Source organism: Ammospiza nelsoni, chromosome 19, assembly GCF_027579445.1.
Source record: "Ammospiza nelsoni isolate bAmmNel1 chromosome 19, bAmmNel1.pri, whole genome shotgun sequence".
Lineage (NCBI taxonomy): Eukaryota > Metazoa > Chordata > Aves > Passeriformes > Passerellidae > Ammospiza > Ammospiza nelsoni.
Window position 1 is genome coordinate 6,464,980 of NC_080651.1, and position 22,712 is coordinate 6,487,691.

The window sequence follows — 22,712 nt, forward strand, 5'->3', positions numbered from 1 at the left end:
CCATGAGGTCAGCATTGCTATTGGGTTACTCACAATTTCTTTGGGCAGGTTTACCCTGAGTTTGGGGCACTTTGTGGGGTTTAAAATCAAAGGAAAGGGGCCATGTAGGGCAGCCTTGCAATGGGGTTACTCAGTATTTCCTTGGGAAGGGGCAGCAGGGCTCAGAGGAGTGGGGATGATGGATGTGGCTCATGTGAGGAGCCCTTGGAGGTCAGCAGGGCTGTTTGTACCCAAAGCTCATTAGCAGGTCAGAAATAATCCCCAAACCTCTTGGTACTGAGGGATCTCAGGGCAATGTTCATTCAGGAAAGACACTGCTCAGCATTTCCTTTGCTGCTGAGTTCCTTGAGAGCATTTACCCTGTTGTGGCTCTCAGGAGGTCAGAGAGCTGCTTGTTGAAGGGAAGAGGTGGAGACTGAGCTGGCTGGAGGAGGGACAGGCAGGTTTGAAGGGCCTGATGTGGACACAAGTGTGGTTCCACCCCTCAGTGTCCTCTGCGGCTCCTGCCCACCCAGCTTTGCTCAAGGGCTCCCCGTCGGGTTGTCCCTTCCTCTTTCTTTGTTTCCAGCAAAATGCAGGCTGGGCTTGGCTGCTGCATTGTTTTAAACGTGGGGGTTTTGGAAAAAAATACAGCTAAAATGTTTGTTTGTGGATAAAGTGTGTGATGGAGAGGGGAAACTGTGGAAAATCTGTGCTGGAGGGTCAGAGCTCCAGCTGAGGGTTGGAGACCTGAGAGTTTGAACACGTGGAAAGAGCTTTCCAGTGTGGGGCTTTTTTGGAATTAATTATTCTGGGATGCTGAGAGCTGTGCCTTGGACACAGACCTGCAGTGCTTGAGCTGTGCCAAGTGCAGACTGCAGGGTGGGGAGTGCTGCAGGAGCTGTCACCCCTGTGAGCAGGTGATGGCATGGCTGGGAGAGCTCCACAGAAATCAGAAACCAGATAAATCTGAGCAAAAGCATTTTTAATTTTCTTTATTGCCTCCATCCTTTCTTTTACCAATGTCTGAATATTTCTGAGATGCAAGACAGAGTATTTTGTCACCAGGTGCCCTTTGGGTTCCTGGGTTTACAGGGTGGGGTGAATGTTGTGTTTTGGTGCTTTCCTGTGGTGCTGTTCCCATCAGGCTGACCTTGGGCTTGGATCTCTCTGTGCATCCCTCCAGCTGTACCCTGTGATGGTGTTCACAGGGGTCCCAGGATGAGGGAAGAGATGAGGATCTGACTCCATGTTTCAGAAGGCTGATTTATTATTTTAATGAGATTTATTATATTAAAACTATACTAAAAGAATAGAAGAAAGGATTTCATCAGAAGGCTAGCAAGCAAAGGAGAAAGAATGGAATGATAATAAAATCTTGTGACTGACCAGCGAGTCCAAGCCAGCTGACTGTGATTGGCCATTAATTAGCAACAACCAACATGGACCAATCACAGATGCACCTGTTGCATTTTACAGCAGCAGATAATCATTGTTCACATTTTTTTCCTGAGGCCTCTCAGCTTCGCAGGAGGAAAAATCTTAAGGAAAGGATTTTCCATAAAAGATGTCTACAAGAGCCTGGGGTTCATATTTGAGTTCATATTGGGGTATTCCCCCCAAAAGGAAAGCAGTCCAAAGTCTGTATCCTCACATGTTAACCCCTGCAGTCTCCCCTTGCTGACCCCCAGCTCTGAGGGCCCTGCTTTCTTCACCATCTCTGATTTCCCTGTGCCAGGGGAGGTGCCCATGGCTGTGCCAACCCCTGGTGCCAGGACAGAGGAGGTGGCAGCTGCTGGGTGTTGGAGCAGAGCTGGGTGGCTGCCATGGGGATGATCCCCTCTCCCTGTGCCACCAGCTGGACCCAGCAGTGAGCGATGGCTCCTGTCCAGCCAACGGATGTGTCTGAGGGATGGAGGGTCCTGGGGCAGAGCAGCCCTGGACATGGATGCTTCCTGCATGGTGGATCCTCTCCAGCTCCACTCCAGGGGTGGGAGGACTTCCTGGGATGAGGCAAGGCTCTGCTCCAGTTCTCTCCCTGGAATCCTGATTCACAGAATTCACAGAATCCACAGAATGACCAGATTGGGAGAGACCTTCAAGATCATCAAGTCCAGCCTCAACCCCTCAGCTAAACCCTGGCACCCAGTGCCACATCCAGGCTTTGTTAAACACACCCAGGGATGGGGAATCCACCACCTCCCTGGGCAGCCATTCCAGAACTTTATCACTCTTTCCATGAAAATTTTTTTCCTGCTATGCAACCTATATTTCCCTTGGTGCAGCTCGAGGCTGTGTGCTCTGGCTGTGTCAGTGCTGCTGCAGAAAGAGCCCAGCCCCAGCTGAGCACAGGCACCTTTCAGGAGCTGTGAGAGTGATGGGGGCACCCCTGAGTCTCCTTTTCTCCAGGCTGAGCACCCCCAGCTCCCTCAGGGGTTCCTCACAGGGTTTGTGTTCCCAGCCCCTCTCCAGCCTGATGTCCTGTGGGGTCTCAAGCCCAGGATTTTAAAGGTTAAATCTCACTGCTGCTATGATTCTTGGGGGGATCAGAGAGTATTTCCAGCCTGTGGCTTCTCAGTGGGATCCAGCAGTGGTTCCCTTTCTGTGGAGTTCAGCCTTTTCTTTCCACCTGGCTGGGTCCTGAAAGGAGCAGGGATCAGTTGTTCCTTCCCTTGTATCAGGGTCTCAAGTTCATGTGCTCAAAACATTTCAGTCTTTGGGTTCCTGTGGTCTCTAGGTTTGTTTTTAAGGATATGAGCTTCTGGGGCTGCCACCTTTGGTTTTCTTGCTGCATTTGTATTGGATTTGGTGCTCTCCTGGGATTGTTTTCCTGTTCCCAACTTGCATTTTGCTGGCAGTGCTCACAGGAAAGCCTGTGTTTATCTGTGAATCCTTTGGATGTGAGAGGGAAAGCGAGGTGTTGTTGCTGACCACTTTGTGTGTCACTAATTTAAACTCATAGTTTTTTCTGTGTAAAGGAGTTTTAGTAGTTTTAACTGCTAGCAAGAAAGGAATTAAAGTCTTTGCAAAATGTTAGCAAGAAAATGCACTTCATTAGCTCAGTGGGATAGAAAAGATTACTTAAATTTTAACTACTGCTTAATGATTGGTTTCACTGATTTCACCTTACAACATTTTAAAACTGAAATGTTCTGCAAGTGAGTGGTCAGCAGACATGAGTGACAGCAGAAGCAGGTCATAAACTGTTGCATTGGCAGCAAATGTCATGCTAAATAGAATCATTGTGTTATGAGGATTGGCATTCAGCTATAGTTCAAATACAGTATAACCATCAGTTCTTAGGAAATTTGGCATTGCTTCTTTTTGTGGCATAGGTTAAAAGAAAGAAAAAGAAAAGGAAGCTGGATCTCTGTCTTCACCCAAACCCTGCTCTGCTCTGCCATACCATGGTGGGACCTTCTGCTCCCCTCTGAGTGTGGGGATAATTTCTGCTCTGGGGATGAGTTTCCTGGCCTTGATTTGTTTTATTACTGGGTTTTTAACTTGTCTGAAGAGGCAGGGCCTTTAATCCCCAGCTGCTTAAGTGGATTGTGAGTCCTGGGATGAAGGAGCAGAAATGGAGTTTTGACCCTTGTGCAATGTCTGTAAGCACCTCTGGACACACTCAGGTGGACGGTAACTAAATCCTGAACTACTTTTCATGTTTTTCAGCTCTGAAAAGATCCTTTGAGGTCGAGGAGGTAGATCAGTCTTCAAATTCCTCCACGCCACAAAGACGGGCCCCCAACACCCTCCTCAGGTCCACCGTATCCAGCTCCACGCAGAAGTTTCAGGAACTCGGCGCCAGGAACTCGGAGCCCTCCACCCGCCATGCGGAGCCCACAGTGCAAAGATCCCCCAAGCCCCCTCTGAGGAGAGTGGAGCTCTCTGGACCCAAACTGCCCGAGCCGGTGTCCAGAAGAACAGAAATCTCCATCGACATCTCCTCCAAGCAGGTGGAGAACTCCACCTCGGGCCTGTCGCGGTTCGGCCTCAAACGAGCCGATGTGGGCCACAAACCGCCCGAGGGCCCGGCCAGGAGGACTGAGATCACCCTGGGCAAGCCCCAGGAGCTGCGGCGGGCGGAGGCGCCGGCCTCCAAGATCCCCGAGCCGCCCTCCAAGATCCCCGAGCCGCCGCAGCGCCGCGCCGAGCCGGGCCCCGTGCCGGACACCGCGCCGCGCCGCCCGGACAGCCAGGGCGGAAAGGGCACCGAGAGCCCGGCCGTGAGGGCGGCCGAGGGCTCAGAGCCCGCCATGCCCGCCCTGCCACAGCTGGCAGAGACAAAGGCACACGGGCCGCCCACCGAGAGCCCGCCGAAGAGAGAGGAAGGTGAGTGCCAGGGGCTGACGGGTCAGGGATGGAGTGGAAGGCTTCGTGAGGTGGATCAGAAGGGAATTTATAATTTTATACTGATTGTATTTATAAATGTCATAATTATTATCTTTATAAATTCTATAACTATCATGTTTATAAATTAATAATTATTATATTTATAAATTTTATAATTATTAGATCCATAAATTTTAAATTAATAAATCTTTTAAATTCATATATATTTTATATATAAATATTTATATGTATATATATTGACCGTTTAAATATTTATTAATAAATATATATTTATAAATTATTATATTTATTAATTTTATTGTTATTATATTATTAATTTTAACAAATAGCTTTTATATTAATAATATAATTGAATATTAACAACTAGTATTTATTAATAATTATTACACTAACTAAAATATTAATGTTAAATTATGATTTTGTAATATTTAATTGTAATATTTAATTTGTAATTATTATAGTTCATTGATATAGACCATTAATGTTGAATAATGAATTATTAGTATTATAGAACATTAATATTAACATTATTCACATTAAATTATATTTTGCTATTAATACATTAAAATGTAATAATTATTGTATTGATTATTGATTATTAATAATAATTAATAGTAGTTATTATGTTATATAGCTATTTCATTCTTTTATTGTTCAAATGTTATTTTGTAATGAAATTTTATAATGTGACTCGCTAAAGTGAGTCTCCAAGTCTCTTTGATTGGTCTCAAAGTAAAAACCTCTGACACTATTGGTGAGCGATGACTAGCACACTCTGGAGAACCATATCTATAAACAAGGGTTACAGAAAGAGAGATAATAATTGTTTTAATGCTTTTATAGTGTTATTCTATTTTTTTATTGTTGTAATATTGTTTTATGATGAAATTGTATAATGAGACTCGCTAAGGTGAGATTTGATTGGTCTCAAAGTGAAAACCTCTGACACTATTGGTGAGCTATGACTAGCACACTTTGGAAAGCCATATCTATAAACAAGGGTTACAGAAAGAGAGATAATAATTGTTTTAATGCTTTTCTCTAAGTTTCCCACAGCTTCTCACAGCTTCCCAGGAAAATCCTGGGAGGACTGTGTTGTGGCATTCACATTCCCTGAACATGATTCCTTCAACCAGGGTTTTTCTCCTGGGAAGCTGAAAGGCAGCAAGAGACCTCAGAGAAAAGGAAAAAAATTCTGATCTCATTTGCTTCTCCTGTGTTGTGCTCATGTGGAATGTGTTTGGGGATTGTTTACCCACAGGTGTGAGTTGTTTTCACTCTTTGGCCAATCAGGGCCAAGCTGTGTCGGGGCTCTGGAAAGAGTCACAAGTTTTTATTATTATCTTTTTAACATTCAGTAAGTATCCTTTCTGTATTCTTTATTATAGTATAGTATTCTTTAATATAATAATATAGTATAATATTATATAAATATATAATATATTATACTTTATTATACTATATAATTATTATAATATAGTATAATAAAGTACTAAATTAGCCTTCTGATAAGATGGAGGCAGATCCACCATTCTCTCCCCTCATGGTTGACCCTGCATTTACAATACCCTGTCTCTGTCTGTTCAGAGGATGTGTCATTACCCTGTACAGCCCTGGCTGGGGTGGTGGCTGTCCCAGGTGTCACACAGGAGGTGGCAGGAGCTGTGTGCTGCTCTTTCAGCTCCTGTGGTGCCACCTCTCAAGGCTGCTCAGGGGTCTGTGCTCAGATGTGTCCGCAGGCAGAGCTGTTCCCCTTGGGTTCATCCTGCCTGAAAGAGCTGTCAAGTTCAATAAGAAATTCTAGAAGGAAAGAGAAAAGGAAGTGGCAGTGCTGGCAGAGCAGGTCTGAGCAGTGCTGTGGTGCCAGTGTGGTTCATCCCTGTGAGGAGAGGAACAGGGAATCACTGTGGGGCTTCATCCAGAGACACCCACCTGCCCTGTGCCATGGAGACATCTCCTGGGGTCCTCAGCTGGATGAGGGGCAGGCAAATCCTCAGGAAAAGCCACATCAAATGTGCCATGGGTGATTCTAGCACATCCTCCTGCCACATCCTCCTTTGCACTGTGCCTCCCTGGGTGCTGGCAATGCCAGCCCTGCCAGCTCAGGCTCTGTGTGCAGCCCCACAGGGCTCTGGAGAGGCTCTGAGGTGTGGGAGAGCTGCTGGCTCTGGAAGTGGTGCTGGGATATCATTGTTTGGTGCTGTTGTTTGTGGCTGTGGGCAGGAACTGCCTCTTCATTAGCAGAAGTCAGGGTTTTTGACCTTGGAGACAAAGTCTAATAACATCATGGACCAGAGCCACTATGAAACTGGAGACCTGGCTTATATTAGCTCTATCTTGTTTTCAATTAATTCCATGTTAAAGCCAGCTCCCCTCCCTTCCCAGCTGTCATTTATTCCCCAGAATGTTTTGGAGATTTTCCTTTCAGACCTGTTAATGGCTTTTCCATTCTCCCTCGCCCGTGAGCTCTCTCCTGCGAGGGGTCCCGTGGTCAGGGGGAGGGCACCCCCTCCCTCCCCACCCTGGGCCTGTGGGATGGGCTGGGGTGGCTGAGCCAGGCCTGGGAGGTCCGTGCCTGGCCCTGGAGCTGGACCAGGGGTCCCATCCCCTCTCCTGTGGTCACAGTGATGTGCAGAGATCAGGCTGTGGTGTGTGCTGGTGTAAAACCAAGCCCGGAGTCAGCAGGGAGCTGATGTCGAACCTGCAGCACTCAAGTGGGTTTTTCTTACTCTGTGTGTGATGTAGGCATGGCTTTTCTGAGCTGGGTTTTTCACAGGTTGGGCCATCTCCAGCTGGGCACAGCTGAGCTCTGAGCCCCTGCCCAAGATGGGGATTTTGTGAGCCCCCCTCTGTCCCCAGCTGCTGTGTGTGGTGTCCATCCTGCCCCATGGGAGGGTGCTCAGCCTCACCCTGCTGGGTCTGGGCTGCTCTGAGTGCCCCAGCCTTGAGCCCCGTGGGTGGCTGATGCTTTAAATCAGAATTCAGCTGAGCTGCTGAGTGCTCCAGCTGCCCAGGGCAGGGACAGAGAGGGGACAGCTGCTGGGACAGTGTCACCCCTGGGCCCAGCTGTCTGCAGTCTGCCTGGCAGCACAACCCTGGCTCTGGGACAAAAGGGGCTTTCAGTCCAAATGTCTCCAAGGATCAGCACAGAATGGTTTGCCTTGGAAGGTGTCGGGACCCAGGACATTGCTCTGGCTGCCCTGGAGGACTCCAGACCCTGGCAGGGGGCTCAGAGACCCTGGCACAGAGTCAAAAACACCTGAGCCTTTGATTTTAACCCATGGAAACAATTCCCAACTTTGTGTGAAGAGCTGAGAGTTAAAAGAGTGAGAAGAAGCTCAGAGGTAAAAAGAAGCTAATGAAGAGCTCTCTCTAAGGCTGGTACTAAAGAGACTGAGAGAAAAGAAGAATTAAAAAAAAGATAAAGAACTTTACAACTAGGTGAAATATTTTTAGAAAGTTAGCTGAAGTTACTGTGACTTTTCACTAATAGTGTTATTGAAACCAATAGAGTAAAAAATTATAAACAATTACAAAGTATATAAAAACTCAGCCATTTTCCATCATAAAGAGTTACCATCTGAGACTGCTTGCAGTCTCTGCTTTGTGTTGTGACCACCTCAGCAATGACCCTGCCCCTCTGATGTCTGCAGCAGGGACAACGTGTGGCAGCTCCTGCTCCAGGTTTGGGTCACTGGGAGGTGCTCCAGGGTTTGGGTCACCAGGAGGTGCTCCTGGGGCTCTGGGCACCCTTGGAACCTGTGGTGCCCAGCCAAAACAGCCCAAACAGCTGAGAGGGGATGCAGCTGCCTCCAGCTGCCCTCGCTGGGTGGGGGTGACCTCTCCTGTTCTGGAGCTGCCTTCCCCAGCTGTCAGGCTCAGCTGCCTGCCCTGCTGCTGAAGGTATGCAGGAGAGCGTGCTGTGCAGGAAGAGGCCAGTCAGAGGAGAAAAACAGTCCCAGGGAGTTTGGCAGATCACAGCAAACCACAGAGGAAAGGAGCAATTTCAGTGCTGAGCCTCATTAGGACAGCAGGGCTGGTGGTGAGGGCTGAGCCTGCTCCAGGTGGGAGAAAAGCAGGAGGTGTTTATGGGGCAAGAAATGTTCCTTCCCATCCGTGTTCTCCCTCACTGAGTCTTTGTGCTCTCCTGCACTCCCTGGGGAGCTTTGTTTGTGCTGGTATAACATTGAATTGGGCCATGAGTGACAGGGAGATGGGACAGAAGCACCCATCCCTGTGGGGTGTGTCACTCAAAGGTGGGCTTTGTGTCCCCAAAATCTCCAGTGGAGATGTCAATGGAGGTTTTGTGTGGCTGGGCTCCCCAGCTGGGACAAGGAGATGGGATGGGATGGGATGGGATGGGATGGGATGGGATGGGATGGGATGGGATGGGATGGGATGGGATGGGATGGGATGGGATGAGCAGAGCAGGTGATGTGGATTGCTGTAGTTGGAATCTGCCAGAGCAATGTGAGCTGGGCTGTGCACAGGGGCAGGCAAGGGGAGGACATGCAGAGGGCAGAAAGAGGCACAAACAATTAAAAATAGCCATGAAAACAGGGTGTTCCTGAATCCACAGCCTTGGGCACTGTGGGAAGCAGTCCTTGCTGTGAATACCCAAATCTGAGCTCCCGTGGGTGGGGGTGACCTCTCCCAGGCCCCTGCTGTGGGCAGCAGCTCCCTCCCAGTCCCAGGGCATTGGGCTGAGGCTGGCACAGGAGGATGTTGCAGCCCTGTGCTGGCAGAGCAGGTCTGGGCAGTGCTGTGGTGCCAGTGTGGCAGGAGCTGCTGGTTCATCCCTGTGAGGAGAGGAGCAGGGAATCACTGTGGGAGCAGCAGGGCTGCATCCAGAGACATCCACCTGGTTTGGGGCTGTGTGTGTTTTTGGTTGTGTTTTTGGTTGGTTTTGGGATTTGTTTTTGAGCTTTGTTTGTTTTTTGCTGTGTTTTTGGTTGTGTCTTGGCTGTGTTTTGGGCTGTGTGTGTTTTTGGGCTGTGTTTTTGGTTGTGGTTGTGGTTGTGTCTTGGACTGTTTTGGGCTGTGTTTTTGGCTGTGTTTTGGGCTGTGTTGTGGGCTATGCTTTTGGGCTGTATTTTTTGGGCTGTGTTTGTTTTTGTGCAATGGAGACATCTCCTGGGATCCTCAGCTGGTTGAGGGGCAGGTGAATCCTCAGGAAAAGCCACATCAAATCTGCCATGGGTGATCTGCCACAGCATCCCCTTGCACTGTGCCTCCCATCTCTGCCATTGTGCTTGTGTGGTTGAACATCTTGGCCTTCTCTTGTTCCTTATAATTTGTGGTGGTCAGGCTTGGAGAGTGGGAAAGGCCATTTTGCTGGCCTTTACCTTTACCTTTACCTTTACCTTACCTTTACCTTTACCTTTACCTTTACCTTTACCTTTACCTTTACCTTTACCTTACCTTTACACTGGCCCCAGTGTAGGGCTGTTTGTGTTGGTGGCTCAGCTCTGGGATCTCAGGGGGTGGATTGGAACCACTCCCACATGAGAGGTGAAGCTGGTTTGATGTGATGCTCCTGTCTGTCTCCTCACAAGCTGCTCTGCACCCTGGGACAGCACTCAGCCATCAAGGCAGGCTCTGTCCCACCCCTGCTCCTGCTCCTGCCCCTTGGGCCTTCATGGCAAGGATGCTCTGGAGCTTGTGTAGATAAATCAAGGGCATTAAAAACACCTAAAACAGGGATGTGACCTTCCTCTGTGTCCCAACATGAGTCAGTGCAAAACAGCTAACCATCTGTGAGCTTTCAGCTTTGTTGGAGTCTTTGAGACAGCCACACAGGGTGCCAGGTGCCTCTTGGTCCCCCCGTTTATTTTGCTGCACAGCAAGCAGGGCAACATCACGAGAGTGAAGCAACTCAACAGTTTTTACTCTTTTTTTCCCAGCTAGAACCTTTATGGAAAGACTTTTCACTATGGAAAGACTTCAGAACTCCCATAGAGTTGGGTTAAAATGTAAACAATTAAAAAATACTTAAGAAGAGAAAGAAGCAAACTTTGACTTCTACTGAAATCCCTGTGGAAACCAAGGACCTGTTGCTGTGTGCTGGGAAGTTGTGGTGGGAGCTGCAATTTCAAGCCCCCATCCTGCCATGGACACCCAGGGATGGAGAAGTGAAGCCACACAGGTCTTGGGGTGACTTTTCTTCTGTCCTGTGCTGCTGGGGTGACACCAAGTGTGGGGCTGCAGGGGTTTTAGGGATTTGGACAGGCTCCCTGGGATGGAGAGCCCAGGGCTGAGTGGACATGCAGTGAGTCACCATTTCCAGCTCTTTAACTGTACAAAGAGATTAAAGCTGTATGGAAATGTTTCCTCTTAAACCAGCTGACAGATTCAGGCTAGGTTATGAGCAGTCTTTTGATTGCTATTATTTTTATTTTTAATGGGAAAATTCCTCCAGCCCAGGATTCCAAATGGAGGGGCTGAGTGGGAAACGCTGAGTCTCGGTTTGTGAGCTCAGGTGCCAAAAATGAGATCATCTGGAAAAATCTAAACCTGCAGGCCCAGTGACATGGAAAGAGTGGGAGCATGTGTGGGAGAGAGAAATGTGTCCTATCATGGAGACACTGCCTGATCCAGGACACCACGTGCATGGGAGGGCACTGCCTGCCTCCCCTCCCTGTGTGTGCCCTGACCCTGGCTGTGGTTTTGGGCTGTGTCTTAGGCTGTGTTTTGGCTGTGGTTTTGAGCTGTGCTTGTTTTTGGCTGTGTTTTTGGGCTGTGTATGTTTTTTGTTGCGTTTTGGCTGTGTGCATTTTTGGGCTGTGTTTTGGGCTGGGTGTGTTTTGGGCTGTGTTTGTTTTTGGCTGGTTTTGGGCTGTGTTTTTGGGCTGTGTTTGGGCTGTGCTTTGGGCAGGGTTTGTTTTTGGCTATTTTGGGCTGTGTTTTAGGCTGTGTTTTTGGGCTGTGTTTTGGGGCTGAGTTCATTTTGGGCCGTCTTTTGTTTTGGGCTGTGTTTTTGGTTGGTTTTGGGCTGTGCTTTGGTCTGTGTGTGTTTTGGGCTGTCTTTTGGGCTGTGTTTGGTTTTGGCTCTGTTTTGGGCTGTGTTTTTGAGCTGTGTTTGTTGTGGGCTGTGTTTTTTGGGCTGTGCTTGTTTTTTGCTGTGTTTTTTGGGCTGTGTTTGTTTTTGGGCTGTGTTTTTGGCTGTGTTTTTGGCTGTGTTTGGGCTATGTTTTTAGGCTGTGTGTGGTTTTGGGCTGCGTTTGCTTTTGGACTGTGTTTTGGGCTGTGTTTTTGAGCTGTGTTTGTTTTTTGGCTGTGCTTGTTTTTGGGCTATGTTTTGGACTGTGTTTTTGGGTGGTGTTTTGAGCTGTATTGGGTCTGGGTTGGACTTGATGGTCTTGAAGGTCTCGTCCAACCTTGTCATTCTGTGAATTCTGTGAATTCTTGAAGGTCTCTTCCAACCCAGTGATTCTGTGAATTCTGTGACTCCCCTCTGTGATGAAAACTGGAGCAGCCCCAGGACAGAGGTGCCTGTGCTGGCTGAGAAAGGGGTGAGTGCTCCTGCCTGCTGTGGGATCTGTGTTCATCCAAGTGGTGCTGAAAGGCAAAAGGAGACACAGCCCTGGCTGAGGAACCAGAGTTTCTCTGTAGGAACCAGGAGTTTCTCTGTTGATCCTGTGGTATTTGCATGTCTGGAGCCCATGGCAGTGGTGTGCTCCCCACCCATCAGCTCCTTTGGATCCTCCAGCTTTCTCACATTTAGGTTAATCATCCTGCAGGCTGATAAGGCAAATAAAATCCGTTATCTTGGCCAAGATAAAACAAAGAGTTTGCTTTGATCTCCTGCAGTAAGGCCTGGCCCCTGGTTTTGTGACTTCTCTGCTGTCTGCTGGGGGAGGGAAATGATGGCAGTGGTGATGAACCTTCTGTAATTAAGAAATCTTTTTCTTTTAACCTATTTCTAAACTGCTGTCCCTGCCTGAGATGTTTCTGTTGGCCAGTGGTTGAAGGGACACCATAGGCTGGGTGCAGTGCCAGCTCCATAAACTCTGTCAGAGGACTCAATTGAGATTATAGGGAGATAACTTTGTTTTGAGAAGATCAAACGATCTGTTGAGAGCAGGAAAAGATAAGATGACAGCAAACCATTTGTGTTCTTTACACTCCTCCAGCAAACAAACAGACACAGAGACCCTTCTACATTGTCCAAAATGCTTGGTGGAGCTGAAGTGAATGTGGCTATAAATGGAAAAAGCAGCTGGTCTTGGACTGCAGCCTGTGCTCAGACTTCTTTGAGCCCAGTTTTTCTTACATCTGTTAGAGGTTTTAAACGAGGGATGTGGGGAGAGAGCTGCTTTGCTTTGTGTTGGTTAAATTTGGGTCACTCATCTCATTGATCTTCTGAACTGGTCTCTGCATAGAAGTTCCCAGGGTTTCTGTAGGGTCACATGCATGAGTGCTTCACCCTCTTGAATCATTTTGGTTTATCCAGGCATGCTGGGAGACAAAGCTGGACCCAAGGCTCTGGTCCAAAATATTTTGCAAACAACAAAACTTTGCAGATGTTCATGCATTTATGAAAAGCAAATCATTTTAACAAACCATCTCAGGTTGCTGTGCCAGCCCAGGAGTGACAGGGTGGGCATTTGGGGTTGCTGGGCTTGTACCAATTGCAGTTTGTTCTGTGGACTTGGTACCAATTGCAATTTGGTTTGCAGTTTGGAAGCTGTAGGTTGGTTCTTGCATGGCAAAGGCCATTTGTCCAACAGGAATTTAGGATTGCTGAAATGAAGCATTTTTCAGCACCTTGAAATCCAGAGGTTGATGATGCTCTGGCAGATATGAACATTACCTTGGATTTCTGTTTATCTTTTCAAGCCTTGAGAAGATGCCCAGGGTTTGTCTGAGTCAGGTGGCCTTACCAGGTGTTCTCCTGTGTTACTCCTAGAGGAATGGAGTGAAAAGGGATTTGCAGCAGCACAGAACTGGGTAGGGCATTAATCCCTTGTTATTATGGGTGCCTGACAGCCCCCCAGCCAACCTTGGCTCAGATTGTTCTGTTGCTGAAATGTGTGCGTCAAGTTTTCTTTGATGCTTATCCATAAAACTTGAACTTTTAATGGTGGCTCTGCCTTCCCCCCTTTCCTCCTCTCCTGCTGCCCGTGGAGTGGGACAGACATTGGTTCCCCCTTTCAAAGCAAAGCTCAGCAAATCTCAGAATAAGATCAGATGGGAATCCAAAAGGATGTGGTGCCTAGGAGGGGAGGGCAGTGATAAAAGTTAATGATGTGTCAGCTCCTGTATAGGAAATCAGGTGACCTCTGTGGCAGGGAGAAATGACAAGGAGGACTCCATGGATATCAAAAGGCTAATCACTTACTTTATTATTCTATAGAATATTACATTACATCTAAACTGAAACTGCACGAGCACTCAACTTAGCTGCCCAGAATCTCGTGACTGTCAGCTAAGCCTTGACACACACACATGGATCCAATTGGTCAGTGAATCAAAACACTCACACCAGAATCCAGTAACTAATTTCCTTCAGGTAAACAATTTTCCACAATGTATTCTACTTGTGAATACATTCTACTTCTACAGTAAATGAAATAAAAATTGGTTTTTTCTTTCTCTGAGGTTCAGAGAATGTAAATCCCAGAAAATCCTTGGGAAGTTGTGCTTTGCTTTTTTCTGTGGAGAGAAATGCAGCCACATTCCTGAAAAGAGCTTTCTCAGCCCCAGCTGTGTGTGGTAACTCACAAGTCTTGAATTGTAGGGCCCTGCTTTCAACTCCAGCTCAAATGCACCTGGGTGTGTCTCATGTGGGCTGGGCACATCTGGAGGGACATCACAGGAGCTGCCCTGCCCAGCTGGGGCTGCCTGTGTTTGCTTCCCCTGTGTGTTATGGCTCTGGATGGGGAATTCTGCTCACTCTGCTGGGCATTTGCTCTGGTCTGGGAGCTTGTGCTGTTCTCTGCTGATGCCCTGAGGAGTTGGTGTGCTCTGGACCCTTGTCTGAAGCTCTGGCACGTGGAGGCACAGGATGAGTCCCTGGTTTCAGCCTCTGAAGCTACAAATGTGCAGGCTCATGCTCTTATCTCATGTGAGATGCACTCAGGGCACTCCTCACGTCTGTAGTGGAAATCAGTTCATGGACCAAGAGCCAGAAAAACACTGAGGAGATGGCAAAAGTTTGTATAGGGGGAGAGCCTTGTCAGACCCTGCCTTTGCTGTCCAATCCTTCATTGCCTTGGAGGAATCCCTCTTCCAACTTCTCCTTTTCTACCAGGGAGCTGGTGAACGTGGCAAGATGCCTGAGTTTCAGTCCTTGCATTGGGCTCTTTCTTCTTCTGATGCCTTGAGAAGGGTTACCCAGAGCAGAGGCTGGACAGAGTTACAGAATAAAGCAGGGATTTATGAAAAGGATCTCGTCAATGGATCCACCTTGGGCAGCACAAGAGCCCAGCCAGGGCTGCACCCAAGATGAACCAAAAGGGCCCCAAAATGCACAACCGGGCACAGGGTCTCTCACTGTGATCAGTTCTGCTCCATTTGCATCTTGCAGTTCATTGTCCCATTCCAGCTTTAGCCCATCCAGTCCCATCCTTGTTTTTCTCTCTCCAGCCCACGGTGTTTGTGCTCTTGGGCTGAGATTTGGATCATTTGTCCTTGGTGCCCAGCTGGAGCAGGAATTGTTTTGTCTCCCTGCTCTGTGCACAGAGCTCACATCCCCTTATGTGGACCCACACCCACACACTAAAGCAGCACAGAATGTGAAAAATACAAAAGCCAAAACATGAGGCATCACTTCCAGGTTCAGCTGGTGATTAGGAATTAGTTGGTCCTGCTTCCAGAGGTGCTGTGGGATTGTGCAGGGTGGGAGCAGCCCCTGCCCAGGTCACTGGGGTGGCCCTACTAAGGGGGGTCCTGAGCTGTCCAGGAGGAAAGGGATGCATCAGGTGTTTTCTGTATCAGCTGTTTTCTCTATCACAACCCTGCCAGTCTACCTTGCTCACTCCTAAATTTGAGAAACCCATAGTTTGAAGAGGAAATAAGGATTTGGAGGGCAGCCTTTGGAGTGTGGGGAGCAGATGTGGCATGGTTTGTGCCTCTGGTTGATGGGTGTTGGAGGCTGCTGGCACTGAGGGAGGAGCAGGGGGATTTGGATGCTCCTTGCCTCATGTCCTCTTCCCCTGCTTCCATCTGCTGCAGGCTGGATGGAGAATGGAGAGTACCTTGGAATTGTCCAGATATATCTTGGGAAAGAGGAGTAGATCTGAGCAGCTTTTCTGATAAAACACAATTGTTTAGACAAACTCTGGCTGAACTTGCTTCCTCCTGCATCCCAGCATGCAGATAAATGGGGTGGAAGTGGGAGGCCAAGTTCACAGCCTGCTGGGGCCCTCCCTGGGGTCACTGTGGCCTCGAGACCCCCTGTCCAGCCCTTTTGGTGGCCTTGCAGAAGATGAGAGGATGCAGTTGAGTGCTGAGGATGATGCCCTGGCTTTGGGCAGTTCAGTGCTCTGAGATGTGATGGGAACCTTGATAAGGCAGCACATGAGGGGTGTGGGTGGTCCTGGGGGCAGCAGTGAATCCATCATGGTCCAGCTGCAGGGGCTGGGCCTCGGCTCTGTGCTGCTCTGTGGGATGCAGGAGGTGAATTCCAGCCCTGTTCTCTCCAAGCCTGGCAGTGCTGGGTGCAGGGTGGCTGGGCAGATCTGTGCCCTGAGAGGTCCCTGTTTGAGCTGGCAGGGTCAGGATTTGTAGGGCAGTCAGGATCTGGGGGGGATGTGGCCACTGCAGAGGTGTTGTGGCTCCTGCTGAGGTCTCCAGGAACTGCTTTGTGAGATCTGAGATCCTGCCATAACTGATGTTCCTCCCACCATTCCTCAGGGAAACAATCCTCTTTGCCCTACTTTGTGTAGTAAATAAAAGTTTATTTACAGCCCAGGAGTGCACGCCCTGAGGTTGAGAGGTGAAGGGTTCCTGCAGGGCCCTGGAGGAGCTCTGGGGTTTCCTTTCTGCTTCGTGCCTTCAGTTCCTGCACAGAAAAGTCTTGGGAAGGAGCAGCCCTGGGAGTGGGAGCTCAGGGGAGCAGAGCCCTTGGGGCATGGCTTTGTTTGCTGGCCCTGTGTCCCTGAGTGTCACCTGGAGAGGAGCTGAGAGGAGATAACAGAGCTCACAGGTGAGCTGGAGCACAGGGACGGCAGCAGGAGGTGAGCTGCCACCCTTCTGTCCCCATCTTTGCCTTGGGGTGCTGTGGGGACAGGGCTGAGGGGGCCCTTTGTGTCACCTGGAGAGGAGCTGAGAGCAGATAGCAGGGCTGAGGGGGCCCTGTGTCCCTGAGTGTCACCTGGAGAAGAACTGAGAGCAGATGACAGGGCTGAGGGGGCCCTTTGTGTCACCTGGAGAGGAGCTGAGAGCAGGTAACAGGGCTGAGGGGGCCCTGTGTCCCTGAGTGTCACCTGGAGAGGAGCTGAGAGCAGGTAACAGGGCTGAGGGGGATGTGGGGCTGAGCTCTGCTGCCCTGTGGGCTCTGGGGGGTTTCCAGCTCTGCCCTGGCACTGCCCAAAATTCTTCTGCAGCGCTTCAGGGAATGAACATTTATTCTCCTCCTCCACTTGGAGGAGTGGGAAGGGTCTCTTTGGGGCTATTTCAGCCCTTGTGTGGGACAGATTATTTATGGGGCAAGCAAACCAAAGCCATGATTTGGGCTGCACTGAAAGAGCAAAGCTGGGAAAGCTTCAAATCGTGGCTGCAGGGACAGGGGGGGATGTGGCTGTGGCTTTCTGCTGGGGACCAGTGTTGTGTCCCTTGGGAGAGGCACAGAGAACATTGTTTGGAGTTTCTGCTTTTCCTTCTCATTTTTCAGACATGCAAGATTAATTGCTCTCTTTTATTGTCCACAGCAATATTTATTTTGCTGCTCTGCAGCAGCAGGGACTGGATAGGTTTCACAAACTGAATTTTCCCTGGACAAGCCCCTCCTCTGGTTTCACACTCCCAGCTGCCAGGCTCAGTTTTAAAACAGTTTGCACCGAGGCTGGAAATATTTGAAGGGGCAGAGCAATGCCTTGCAGGAAATGGCTTAAGCTTCCTGCTCCCAAGATGGTGTGAGTGTTAAAACAGAACTGGAGAAATATTAGACATCCTACATCCGGCCTGGCTGGGGAGGGTGACCCTGGGGTGAGGGATGGAAAGCCTGGCCACCCCCTCCCCCTGCTGCTTCCTGCAGGACCAGGGGCCCCAAAGGTCCCCCTGACCCCCATCCCCCTGAATTTATGGGGGAAAAAACGGGAAATTGCTTCCTGCTCCTCGGGGCTCTGCTGTGTTTGGGTTTTGTGGGGTGAAATGTCTTCAGAGTGAGTTTGCAGCAGAGGATGGGAGTTGGAGAAGCACTGGTTCTGCTGAAATGTTTGTAGCAGTTGGTCCACCATCTCCAAGGCTGAAATTGATATAAAATTTCGATAACTAAACTGAATTTCATTTTTATATTTTATTTTATTTTAAAGCAAGCAAGCAGTGCTGGCTGGCCGGGGAGTCACTGCTCCACTCATGGCACACAAGTTCAACAAAATATATATACTGTTCTTAAGCTTACAAAGCATTTTTAAAAGGGCTTGGTTAGTTTGAATCAGCAAATATCAATAAGCTGGGATCAGCAATTTCATCATCTTTCTAGGTGGTCGTTGGCTTCCTGTCCTTGTCTGAAGGGAGCTTTTACACTGGTGTCTGCTACATGATTTTGTCATTAAGCTTTTTATTATACTTAAACACTTAGGTGCTTTGTTGTAATATCTCTTAGCTTTACCAAAACATCTTCTATTTTATTCTAAGCATCAGTCATCTTGCTACCTCATCTCTTTTACTTTACTACACTTCTTTTATTTTGATGCTTTATTTGGTTATTCACTCAGAAATTGTTCTTTATGTCTATTTTCGCCATAGCAGATACAAGAATTTGCTGATTCCATTGCCAATTGACACCAATCACAAAAATGTTGTACTTCTTTTATTTTGATGCTTTGTTTGGTTATTCAGACAGAAGTTGTTCTTTATGTCTATTTTCAACATAGCAGATTTGCTGATTCCATTGACACCAATCACAAGCACATTTTTCACCGAGTGAAAGGTGAAGATCTGAGAGAGCTGGGTCTGAGCTGGTCCCAGCTTTTTGCTGGGGACCTTCCTCAGTGAAAATCACTGAATTATCGACTCTAGAGCATGGGAGCCCTTCCAGCACGGAGGAATTCCCGCTTGGTGCCGGCTGAGCACCATCTACCTGGCCAGGCAGGGAATAGCAGCTGCTGTGCGTCCTCCAGGACAGACGGACAGGACTGGGACAGACGTGGGGATGTGTCAGTCTGGTGGCTGTCACCTCTTCATCTCCCTGAGAAATCACTGCCCTGCTGTGGAAAGCTTCTCCAAACTCTGCTTTGCTGCATGTGGAGATTTGGGAGATTATTTTTATACCCAACCTACAACATTCTGAATAAACTTCCCTAAATCTCCACTCTCCAGCCTTTGGAGTTTACCTAGCCAAAGCAAAAGTACAGATAAAAGACACTAAATAAAAGCAAATAGGGCTGGCATTAACTGGGTGCTTCTAAACTAGGAGTGTTCAGTTTGACTAATTAAGAAATTAATTGCATTTGGTAAAGTGATGTTATAAATCCAGTCTTTTCCCTGTTGCTTTTCATCTAGAAAATAAGTTTCCACCACAGCTTTTGCTTGAATGGTCCCAAACTCTGGATGCGGGGTCCTAAAGCCCTCAATGCTTTCTCTTCAGGTTAAAAAATGTCACTGATGGTTGAGAGATTCCCAAAGTTCTCGTGGGGTGTGGGGGGACCTGGGCCCCCAAGAATAGCTGAAGTCAGCAGCACTCTCTGCTCTCAGCTTCAGGAGGGTGTCAGACATGAGAGCTGCATCCTGCAGAGCTGAAAACCTCAAACCCCTTTGGGGCCTGTGACCTTTGAGCTGCAGTGAGTGTCACAGAGCAGAGCCTCTGCCTTTATCTCAGATCCTTGGGCTGGGGAGGAGGCTCTGAGCAGAGCTGGGGAGCAGTGGGGCTGTCCTGGTTCCTCTGGGATGTGTTTGGGAGGCAGTGGGGCTGTCCTGGTTCCTCTGGGATGTGTTTGGGAGGCAGTGGGGCTGTCCTGGTTCCTTTGGGATGTGTTTGGGAGGCAGATTTCCTGGAGGTGGCTGCCCCAGCAACTCCTGTGATGGTTCCTGATATTCCTTTGAGAGCTGCTGCAGCAGCTTCTAATTCAGGCCTCTCCACTTCCCCAGCAAATGCTTCTGTCATGTGTGTGTGGACACTGCCCTTGGTCTGAGTGCTGGTCCCAGTCCCTGTAATGCCCTGCAGGGTGGATGGTGCTGGAGACCTGGGTGCTGAGTGCTTCCTTCCCCACTTGGTGTGATTGGGGTGCAGGTCTGCCCCAAAACATCTCTCAAATATTGGTTCTTACATCTATCTATCTATCTATCTATCTATCTATCTATCTATCTATCTATCTATCTATCTATCTATTTATATTCTGCAATCTCCTAAGGAGTATTACAGCCTCACTGGAATTAGGTGTCTAAATACCTTTTAGGATGGATGTCTTGGCTCTCCTTGTGCCTGTGATCCCAGCACAGCCCCCTCACCCTGTTGCTGGAAGGGCAACAGACCCCAAGATATGCCCTTGGGAGGATGGCAGCAGCTGGGGTGAGGCAGGATGAGGCAGGGTCCCCTCTTAGACCCCCAGGAAATGCTGACAGGGCTTCTTTCACCTTGTGAGCCCATGGCAGGCAGAGGTTGTGGGACAGCTCAGCACAGCTGATTTGCTGCAGACACCCTCTGAATTCAGTGCTGAGGTGTTTCTCCAAAGAGCAGGTCAGGACAGCACAGCTCCAGCTCTGCCTCCCCACCTTTCCTATTGCTCTCTCCAACAATCAGGCAGCTTGAATCCATCCCTCATTTAAACAACTCCTTGAGCTACAGGATGTCCTGTGAGATTACTGAGTAATCTATCTATCTATCTATCTATCTATCTATCTATCTATCTATCTATCTTCTGCAATCTTCTAAGGAGTATTTCCTATTGCTCTCTCCAACAATTAGGCAGCTTGAATCCATCCAGGTCCTCATTTAAACAACTCCTTGAGCTACAGGATGTCCTGTGAGATTGCTGAGTGCTTGAATGAGGGGCTTTCTTAGCTTGGCAGAGGCTGAGCAGACCCCAGAGAGCTCCCGTGCTGGGGGAAGAGGCTGTTGCCAAGTCGGAGGAGGAATTCCCACGTTCCTGTTCCTTCCTGCTGCCTGCCAAACGCTCGTCCTGTCCACAAAAGCTGATGTATTTGGTAGGATTTAACCTTTGCTCACAGAAGTGAATAATGGAGATCTTTTACTTTTGGTTTCTGCGTGTAAATTCACAGCTCAGGGCTGGTTTTGCATGCACAGCACGGGCCCGTGGTGGGAAAAAACGGAGGAGGAACAGAGAGATGCTTCACTTGGTGAAACCCTCTGTAGCCATAGCTGGGAGCCTGCAGAGACTTGTCCCTCCCTCCTGCCCTGCTGAACCCCCAAACCAGGCTTTAGGTGCCAAGCAGACCTCACCATTTCAGCAGAAGCACAAAGGCTGCCCTGTGGAAAGCAGAATCTGGGATTTCTCACGCCCAGCTCCTGCCAGGACAGACAGACAGACAGGCTCCCACATTTTCCCTGCTGGCAGCAAGCAGGTCCATGGAGTTTCAGGGAGTAGAAATGCTCTGGTTTGTTGCTTCTTTTCAGAAGACACAGCCAAACTAGCACTGTTTTCTCTGTCCTGGACCCTCTCTTTGTTCTCGGGTTTGTGTCCTGTGGGACAGCCCTGGTGACGCTGGTGCTGCCACGTCATCAGCAGCACCCAGAGCTACTGAAATGGGGTGTGGAGCACAGCTGGGCACCTCTGGGTGGGGCTGACCTGGTCTGGGGAAGGTGAGAATGACCCAAATCTCAGCTCCCAAACCTGGGCAAAGAGGAAAAGTGAAAATCAGCAGGTCCAGGCACGGCCTGAACTCATTTTTGGAGCTCACCATGGGTGGGATCAGCAGGAGGGAGCCCTGCACAGAGAAGAGAGGTTTCTGAAGTTCCATGGTGAGGGTTTGGGGCATCACACAGTTCTGACATGCTGAAGGTATTCCAGCAGATTCCCTCCTTACTTGGAGGGGTCAGCAAATCATGTTTGCTGGTTGGGTCCCTCAGTGGAGCTCCTGAGGGATTTTGCTGCTCCGTGGCTGCTTGGCACAGCCAGGGGCTCCCCATCCTGGAGAAGTGTTGGGTTGTGTCACACTGGACAGGGACAGGCCATGAGGCAGAGCCCCACATCACCCTGCACCCAGCCCTGCTCCAGGTCAGCTGTCCATCAGGGCAGTGTGTGGCCTCCACAAAGCTGGAATGAATCTCCAGTGCTGCTCCAGGATTTGGTTCTAATTAAAGGGACACCCATGTAGGTGACCCCAGGGCACTCCTCCCCATAGGGGTGGGGAGAAGCTGCTGATGGATTTGCTTAGGAGTGGGTTTGCAGTGGGAAGCAGCATGGAGAGGTCCAACCTTATCAGTGTTTGCTGCTCCTGAACCAGCAATTCCTTCCTGGAGCTAAAGTTCCATGAGATCAGCAGAAGCAGGGGTAAAACTGAAGTGGTTTTTGCTGTGAGCATGTGGAAATCAGACCCACAGATGGATGGGGATTGGAGTAATTGCCCCCCAAATGACAAGGTGCTGATAATAAGCACAGCCCATGGCATTGTAGCTGGCCCAGGGGTTATGACCAGTGCCATAACCCCACAGAATTCTCTTTACTTGCCTATCTGTGTAAATCTCTGCTCTCCCATCAGTGCCTGCCCTCAGCACTCCCTGAAAATTGCCCAAAAATTCCATCTTGGTGCAATTTAGGATACGCTGCAGCCTGCCCCGAGCACATCTGGTATCTGTGTGTTGGGTGATATTAATCACAGCATGAACACAGCCAAGTGTTAAACAGCAGAGCCCTCCCACCTCCCCCCTGCAAACCAGGCTTGTTTCCATGCTCCAGCAATAAAATGAACCCAGCATTCCCGGGCAGGCAGTGATCTGGCAGGAACAACTGCTGTGTGGGATGGAGGGATGAGGAACTCTCTGAAACAGGCCAAGAAACCATGTGCTCCTAGAAGTTTTTGAAATCCCAGTGGTGTTTGAAGCTATTTTCTAAGTCCTCCTCTTTTTTGGATCTGTGTTTGTTCCTGCTGCATCTGCAACTGCTCCCTCTGCCCTGGAATTTTGTTGGTTTGGGTGTAAAAGCTGCTCCCTGTTTCCAGGAAGGTAAACACCCCTGCCTTGCCCTGCTTTGCTGTGCAGATATCAAAGTGCTTCACCAAGCAGGGTGAAGATGTAGATACCCATCTACCAAGGTTGT

The 22,712-nt window shown here is 49.0% G+C and overlaps 1 protein-coding gene across 6 annotated transcripts in view; it reads left to right on the forward strand.

The window, feature by feature from the left end:
• The window catches only part of SEPTIN9 (septin 9), a 156,338-nt gene that overhangs the window by 94,019 nt on the left and 39,607 nt on the right, over positions 1-22,712 (forward strand). For all 6 annotated transcript variants that reach the window (XM_059485693.1, XM_059485697.1, XM_059485696.1 and 3 more), the window contains one exon: positions 3,652-4,311. In XM_059485693.1, the coding sequence (XP_059341676.1) occupies positions 3,652-4,311 (660 nt within the window). The remainder of the gene's footprint in view (positions 1-3,651; positions 4,312-22,712) is intronic.